The sequence below is a fragment of the Macrobrachium nipponense genome, chromosome 25 (genome assembly GCF_015104395.2).
Source record: "Macrobrachium nipponense isolate FS-2020 chromosome 25, ASM1510439v2, whole genome shotgun sequence".
NCBI lineage: Eukaryota > Metazoa > Arthropoda > Malacostraca > Decapoda > Palaemonidae > Macrobrachium > Macrobrachium nipponense.
Window position 1 is genome coordinate 33,198,552 of NC_087214.1, and position 8,848 is coordinate 33,207,399.

The window sequence follows — 8,848 nt, forward strand, 5'->3', positions numbered from 1 at the left end:
AGACAAAGAAAGAAGGGGGAGGGCGTGTTAGTGTTTCTGCATATAACGTAAGATATGCAGCTAAATAAAAGATTTAATTTTGTATATGTATATTCGTTATACAATCTGTGCGCATGTATCACGTGGTACGTCACGTGACATGCCATGACGTCATCACAAGGAATGTAGGCCGTGAATGATTGGACCTGCGGCAGTCTTCTGGGACAGCGAGTTAGTAACATTGAGTTGGATAGATTTTTGCGTTTATCAACTACTATCAGCACCAGCTGGACCGGTCATAAGATTTAATAACAAGGTAGTTCGGCAGTAACTGCTTGTCCAATGGTCAGGAGTCCCGCCCAACTGGGTGTAAACATTCCACTTTGCTTTCAACTGCATCGCTGGACATCATGCAGTCCCACGATTCGGAGAAGCCCTCGTGCCCCCATCCAACCGGAGAGTGTGCCCTGGAGTAGGAGGCCGAAAGTGTGTGGCTTTCCGGTCTAGTGACGTGGACCCTCATGCCCTGTGCACAAGGTGCCGAGGGCGTGAATGTTCATGTATTATAATGTGGTTGTTGTGTCTCTTGGTTGGAGGAGCAGTGGGAGCTGTACGAGAAGAGGAAGAAGCCGAGTAAAGCCGCCAAGGTGTCGTCAGAAAGCTCTCCCTCGACACCTCTGGTGGCGAATACGTCGTCTTCTTTTATCCCCCCTCATCAGCTCCCGCGTATGGCTCTCTCCCCTTAGGGGGGACATGTCTCTCTCCACCTCTTCACTCAATCTGTCGAGTGCAGAGGAGGGAGGGCGACATCCCGACCTTGAGTTGTACTCGGGGTCTTCTGTCCGCTCAGGGGAGGATCTTTCCCCCTCTGAACAAACAGGAAACCTCCCCCTCCATTAACCCGACTGTTGCTTCCTCAGGTGTGTCTGCCTCCGTGGGTGGGGACCTTCATCAGGTGTGGTGCTCACTGAGTCTTCCAGGCACTCCAAGTATTCAGGGGCTTCTCCATCATCTAGCTGCAGCCCCTGTCACTCACGGGGTGGAGACGAGGACGACTACGACAGTGTCGACCCTGGGTTACTCAGCTCCTCCTCACCTGGTATACACCCAGCACGTGACTATGGTCACCCCCACGGCTGCGGTGCAGGCTCCATTGCCTTACGTGCCCAAGAGGGAGTTTGTACCCCCTCCACCTGGTTTTGCCGTCCTCGCTCCTCCCCCTGACTTCCAGTGCCCGAAGAGTTCGCCCCTAGATCTTTCACCTGTTGCTGTCGCCGTACTTGCTGCCCCTGTTCCTGCCCATGGAAGTGCTGCCGCTCCTGCAGGTCCTTCCGGCAGGTGGAGCTGGGCCTTGTTGCCACTGCACCAGCTGGACCGGTCGTAAGATTTAATAACAAGGTAGTTCGGCAGTAACTGCTTGTCCAATGGTCATGAGTCCCGCCCAACTGGATGTAAACATTCCACTTTGCTTTCGACCGTCGTTGGGTGAAGATGTGTGTTTGCCTCTCTGCCCTTCAACCTCCTTGGGCTACACGTGGAGGAGCGAGGCAAACAGGAGTGACTGTGAGGAGTGCGCTCCTTACGGTCCTTACGGCCACGAGAGCCTATGAGCCTGGTTCGGTCTTGGGACCAAAACAGATCTTAAGCTCAAGTGGTTGGAGGAGACCACGAGGGGTCTGGTGAGGTTCTTCCTCCTGAAGGAAAAGTGTCTCGGGAAGTGATCGGCCTGGAAGGATCTGACGGTCCATCACCTCAGGACGCGATCACCCCCGAGATACAGAGGTCCTTTGCAGAGGTCATTGCGCTGATTCGTCAGCACAATGACCTCGGGGAAGGATCGGTGGTTGCTCCCTCTGACCGTCCGTGGAGGTTAGAGTCGTTCTGGGGTCCTAAGAAGGAACCCAGAGCAACGGTGGGACTACCCCGGTCTTCCTTGGCCAACGGAGTGCTGGACTAAGTGAACGCCCTTGTCTCCGGACAAGAGACCTCACTCAGGGTCAACAGGTCGGACAAGCTTCCCCCTCCTCTGCCTCGTCAGTGGTGTTTCTTTGTGCCTTCAACAGACCCATTGCTGACCAAGCAGGTTGATCCGGAGTTAGCTTGCCTAATTCCAGGAGTGCCTCTTCAACACCTGCTGTCAGAGAATGGCATCGGCCCTGGAATCCACTGCCATGGAAGCTTTCCAGGCCGTCTCCTGGCTGGATCTGTGGTCCCTCACAGTATCCAGAGTCCCAGCCTCCTTGGGAGCCATAGTTCCTTGGGGAAGACTCGGCGTTCGGGAGACTGCCAGTCTGGAGGTAGAGCCATCTCCTACATCGCCCACCAGACGGCCAACCTGGTTTTGAGGAGAAGGGAGGCAGTCCTGACTCGCGTGACCAGGGCGGCCAGCCACGAGGTAACATTGGGTCTGCATAATGGATCATTGCTGGGTTCCTCCTTTCTCTTTTCCAGAGAGATGGTGGATGCTGCGGTGGAAAAGTGGAGAGCTGAGGACAGCGACCGCTTAGTACACCAGACAGTTACGAAGACTTCTGAGCAGTCTCATTCAACTGCGGCTAAGCCTCGGAGCTTGGCTAGCGCTTCCTCCGCTCCCAAGACGTCAGCACCGTCAAGGGTAGCGCGAGGAAAGACCCAGCCTTCCTCTTTCGCTTCGAAAGGCGGGCGCCAGCCCTCCTCTTAAGCCTCCTTCTCTCGTGGGAGAGGGGCTAAGCGGAAGGGGAAGAGAGGGAAAGGCTAAGGACGCTGTTCCCCCTCACCTGCTGCCAGAAGTTGGGGGAGCCTGGCGAGCCATTGGGCAACTTGGCAGCGCTACGGAGCTGAGACTTGTAGTGTATGGCCTTCGGGAGGGATATCTACTTCCCTTCGAGTTGAGGCCACCCCTCACCTCACACCCAGTCCACCTTTCAAACAAGCAGAATCAGGGACGTAGCACTGACGCAAGAAGTGAAGACTATGCTGAGCAAAGGAGCTATGGAGATTGTGCGAGATCAGTCACTGGGGTTCTACAGCCGACTTTTCCTGGTGGAGAAGTCTACGGGGGCTGGAGACCGGTTATCGATCTCTCTCCCTTGAACCGTTTTGTTTACCAGACTCGGTTCACAATGGAAACGGCATGCTCAGTGCTTGATTCCATCAGGGAGAATGATTTACTGCTTTTAATAGACCTGAAGGAATTACCTACGCTTTATCCTTGACGGGGCGGTGTACCAATTCAGGGCACTTTGTTTCGGTCTCTCAACTGCCCCACAGGTGTTCACGCAAGTGTTCACTCTGGTGTCGGCTTGGGCCCATTCGGTCGGGATACGTCTGATGAGGTATGTCGATGATTGGCTGGTCCTGGCGAGCTCTCGCTTGCAGTTGGTACAGGACAGAGATCGACTCCTCAACTTCTGCCGCGATCTGGGGATCGTGGTAAATTTCGAGAAGTCAGATCTCGAACCTAAGCAGAGGATAAAGTACTTGGGCATGCTGATCGATACAGTAGCAACACGAGTCTTCCCCGCAGACTCGCGGATCAGCAGGTTCAGGGAAGGAGCTCGATGGTTCCTGTCATGGCAGGAACAGTCAGCTCAGCAGTGGCAAGTCGTGATCGGTCACCTGTCATCACCAGAGAAGTTAGTCCCTCACGGGCGTCTTCACCTGCAGTCTCTTCAATGGAGACTAAAGGAGTGCTGGTCACAGGCGCGGGATCCACAGTCCTTCCCGGTTCCTCTCACGGAGGAAGTAAGGGAGGATCTGGCCTGGTGGCTAGACGACAGGAACCTCTTAATAGGAGTTCCCCTGCGCACTCTCCCTGCGGAGATGCTTCTGTTCTCAGACGCATCGACTGAGGGTTGGGGCGCACACCTGGAAGAGTTGCTGGTTGCAGGAGTGTGGAACCATCACGACAAGCACTTTCACATCAACTTTCTGGAACTCAAGGCAGCGTTTCTCGCACTCCAAGAACTCCGGGAACAACTGATGGGACACTCAGTGGTGTTGATGAGCAACAACACCATGGTAGTGGCATATGTCAACAAACGGTTGCCTAGTGTACCTCCCGTTGCACCAGTTGACGATGCAGGTGCACGAGTGGGCTGTAGCTCACTCGGTGGAGCTGTCAGCCAGATAATTCCAGGCAAGAGGAATGTAGTGGCAGACAAGCTCAGCTGCCAGAATCAGGTGATTGGGACAGAGTGGTCTCTTCACCTAGATGTGGCGGAAAGGCTCTTCGACCTGGGGGGGCGTACAGTAGTGGGTCTGTTTTCCACCCGGCACAACAAAAAACTTCAGGTTTTCTTCTCAGTTGTGCTGGACCCATGGGCAGCTGCAGAGGACGCGTTCCAACATCCGTGGGACAACCTCGTAGTTTACGCCTTTCCCCCCTTCTGCCTGATTCGCAAGGTGATCAGCATGGTGCTAGTCACCAGCAATCTTCGTATGATTCTGGTGGCACCTGCTGGCTCTTCTCTCTGAGGCACAGCGAGAGATTCCCCCATGGCACAACCTGCTGTGTCAACTGCATGTAGAATGGTACCACCAGGCAGTACATTCCCTGTCTCTTCATGGCTGGCGGTTATCTACCATCTCTTGCGAGTGAGATGCTTTTCTCCCTGAGCAGCAACAGAGATGGCTTGATACCTCAGACATTCCTCTGCAGCAGTATACTAGGGAAAGTGGTCTGTCTTCTGTGGTTGGTGTCGTAGACGGGGTCTCTCTCCACTTAGAGCCACTCTTCAGCAGGTAGCGGATTTCCTCATCTTTCTTTGCTGAGAGAAGCTCCTATCTGTGTCTGCAGTCAAAGGATACAGAGCTGCCCTGGCCCTAGTCCTTAAGCTGTGAGGAGTTTATATTTCCTCCTCCATGGAAAGATCTCTCCTAATGAGGAGCTTTGAGAGGTCTTGCCCACCCAGGGAACTCAGGCCCCCAGGATGGGATGTGACTCTTGTCTTAAGGAGGTTGACTCATAGACCCTACGAGCCTCTCCGGGAGTTGTCAGACAGGGATCTGACCCTTTAGACCGTCTTTCTACTGGCCCGGGCAACAGCGAAGAGTAGGAGAACTTCATGGTCTTTCCTTCAATGTCAAACACTCGAGGGGATGGGGATCAGTTATGCTCAATTTCGCCCTGGATTTTGGAGCAAAGACTCTGAACCCTTCGGTTCCTGATGCCAGGTTCGAGTCCTTCACGATCCCCTCCCTAGAGGACTTAACTGGTAATGATACGGAAGAGATACTGCTTTGTCCTGTTAGAGTACTACGGCGCTATCTGAAGAAAACTCGACATCTCAGGCCTGAGTGTCAACGCCTCTTAGTTAGCATCGGGGTGACCAAGAAAGAAGTGTCCAAGAGCACTGTTTCTATCAGGCTTCGTGATGTGATCAGGAAAGTGTACGACTCCGAGAGGAGTGCCAACACCAGTACCTTTAGTCCGAGAGCCCACGAAGTTAGAGGTATTGGTTCAACCCTAGCATTCCGCAAGAACTTGTCTGTTGCAAAGGTGCTGAAGGTAGGGGTGTGGTCCAACTAGGCCACCTTCACCTCCTTCCACCTTCGGGATATTGCCCATAGGGCCTTGGACACTTTTTTCCTTGGGACCCGTGGTGGCTGCTCAACAAGTTGTGAGTTCCTCGTTGAACGAGTGGATTTCGCGCTTGACTACCAATTCAGTGGGCCGAAGTTCGATTCTCGGCTCGGGCAACGCAGAACCAGAGGAATTTATTTCTGGTGATAGAAATTAATTTCTCGATATAATGTGGTTCGGATCCCACAATAAGCTGTAGGTCCCGTTGCTAGGTAACCAATTGGTTTCTAGCCACGTAAAAATATCTAATCCTTCAGGCCAGCCCTAGGAGAGCTGTTAATCAGCTCAGTGGTTTGGTAAAACTAAGATATGCTTAACTTTTCTAAAAGTTGTGTAGCTTACCCAGCTCCTTTAACAGGACAAGGTTGTATCTCGTCTTCGTGATATCCCATGAAAGGAGAATGAATGAGTGTGTGACTGGCTCATCTTTCTTCTTTTTTCTTCCCTCTCCCTGCGGGCAGAGGGTAGCGGTCGTCACATGCTGGACAGGACGACGGTGCATGTAAGCTACGTAACTGAGCTCCATTCTATCTCTTGAATTAGGGATAGAAGCGCTTATCCGTCCCTTCCCTAGCAAGGGGGGAAGTGGACAACAGTGAGAGACAAACCCAATGCTTTATATTTGGCTTCTTACTTATGACATAAGTTCGTTCTTGCTATTCATAAGAGGTATGCATGCCTCCCTCTTATTAATTGGTCCAGAGGTCTGGCCACTGATCCTGCAGTTCTCACTCACATCAGTTGGACAGAGGCTAGGTCCCCCCCCCCCCCCCCCCCCCTTTGCTCTTACGACCAGGGAGGGAACCCAGGTTGGGCGAACACCAGTCTGTTCGTGAGACTCATATTCCTCCACCAATAAGTGAGTCTTCCTTATGTAAAGGACCGATGGTTTGTATAACGTGTCGGAACAAATCACAATTTTTTAAAGTAAATTATATTTTTCCTAACTATACAAACCTGAGGTCCTTTACATATAGTCCCACCTCATGCCACCCCTTACTCTGTTCCTGGGCCTAAAACAAAGTGGAATGTTTACATCCAGTCGGGCGGGACTCCCGACCATTGGGCGAGCAGTTACTCTCAGACTACCTGGTTATTAAATGTTATGACCGGTCCAGCTGGCACTGAAAGTAATTCCTTATGTAAAGGACCTCAGGTTTGTATAGTTAGGAAAAATACAATTTACTTTAAAAAATTGTGATTTTTATATATTCTTACCAAGTAATGACGTGATCGGATCCTGCCCTCCTCCCCTCGCATGAACCTTAGGCATAAACACATCGAAGCCATTTTTGTTAGTTGTTCCTCTCTTTCCCCGAGAGTGGGCGGGGCTCGTCACCTAGCCACTAGAAAATAGCACGACCCGCGAATTTTAAAATTCCACTGCCGATTTTAGAAACCTCTAGCTATGTAATTATTTGGTAAGCATACGTATATCAAACCTAATTTTATTGTAAAATGTCATTTTTGAAATAACTGCATTTAATTACATTTACTACTGCTTTTGATTGGTATGGTTAGTAGCATCCAGGATTACTAGGTAATATGAATTCAGAGCTGATACAATGTACTTATTCTTTGAGAAACTTTAATGATTGAAAAAAATACTTTAAAATTTATAGAGATACATCGACCATGAGGGAACAGCTGATGGCACAGAGACATCTAGTAACGAGAACCAGAAGCTCTTCTACCATAGAGTTGGAACTCCTCAGAGCGAGGACGTCTTGGTCGTCGAGTTTCCCGAGCATCCAAAGTGGCGCATGTGAGTTTTATTCTCTCTGTGTAACGAGGAAGTTAAAACTACATATTTACCCTTAAGTATTAGACTGAATAAGCATTAAAATTTTCACTTCCTCATTTAGAAAGAGTGAATGCATAATGTCTTGGGAATGCATTTCTCTTAATATTTTGATATGTTCTGTTCACTTGGTTTTGTTAGCCCGGCTTGTGTGTCCGATTGTGGACGGTTCCTCCTCGTTTCGCCCTATGAGTTTGGTCTCCATGATCACTTGTTTATTGCTCTGTTGCCCTGGCTGTGGGGTAATGAAATTGAGAAACGTTTGGATCTGCTCACGATTATTGCCTGCTCAACTGGCAAACGTTGTGGTGTAGGTGTCCTCTTCTTCGTTCGTAAATGTGATATGGATAATCATAATGTGCCATTTTACTAATACTTGTCGTAAGAAGGTTCTGGTTGGACAAAAAAAAGAAACTTTTCTTTCCATTTGTGAGAGCTGAATGTACGTATGTGATCTTTGCAGTATTTGAATGGAATGTGCATCACCCTTAGAGTGGCTACAAAAGAAGACCCCTATTGACCAGTAACTGTTGCGGAAGATGAAGTGGAGATACGCACGCAGGTACAATCAAGTGATGTTTAGATCCTTGCACTCTGAATCAGCACCATTTAATTCAAATTCTTTTTTAAATATTAGAAGACCCACTTAAACTCTCTCAAACTTTGCAGGATGAATAAATGTTGCATTGAGTAATAATTGTTTTGAGATGATGCTGTTAAGTAGCTTAGTTTGCATCTGTTTTTTCTGATCCCCATGTGAGTGGGATGGGTAGTTCAGTGCTCAGATCTCAGATCTAGCCTGGGCTTTGAATAAACAAGGAAGTTGGAGCTAGGAAAAAAAAGTTTCTCTTATCCCTGAAGTACTAAGCTTGCTTCTTGAAGCATGGAATGTTACAGGAATCAGGTTAAACAGTCCCAAAACCTGTGGTGAATGCATAAATTAAAATGAATTGTTTTATTGTGCTGAGCTTACTAGCTTGGCAAAGTCTTTGTTGTAACAAATCTTAGCTTAAGGTTCTTTTATAATGTAATAAAGATGGCAACATCATCTTTGATTAAAGCTTATTTGATGTTTTTCTACCTTACATGCAAGGTAGTTTATCGTACACCAAGACCTGCATGTTTGATCAATTTTTTAATCATTCATAAAGGGTTATTAACTATACCCCATCTCTCAAATTGGAGATCACACCTTAGGTGTGGTCAAGAAACATATCCATGTGCCAGATCTTTCAAAATAATCTTTGTTATCTTTGACATGGTCTCTAGTCAGTCAGCAGTAAAGTTAGGATAGTAGAATTTCATGTGTATGGTTTAATTTTTTATGTATATTGAGTTCTGTACTGAGTTAGTGTGTGTGAATCATTGTTATTGTTAATTTTTTAACCTGTATTTGAAGTTCCTGTACTGAGTTGTGTGTGTGAATCATTGTTATTGTTAATTGTTTTTAGTATAAATTTTCAAGTGTGTACACATTTAAAACTTGTTTTTATTTAAATCTATTC

General features: G+C 48.7%; 1 protein-coding gene across 1 annotated transcript in view; it reads left to right on the forward strand.

Annotated features, from left to right (window-relative positions):
* Positions 1 to 8,848, forward strand: part of LOC135199327 (prolyl endopeptidase-like) — a 119,509-nt gene that overhangs the window by 44,083 nt on the left and 66,578 nt on the right. Inside the window, exon 7 of the mRNA XM_064227262.1 lies at positions 7,165 to 7,307. Coding sequence (XP_064083332.1) covers positions 7,165 to 7,307 — 143 coding nt within the window. The remainder of the gene's footprint in view (positions 1 to 7,164; positions 7,308 to 8,848) is intronic.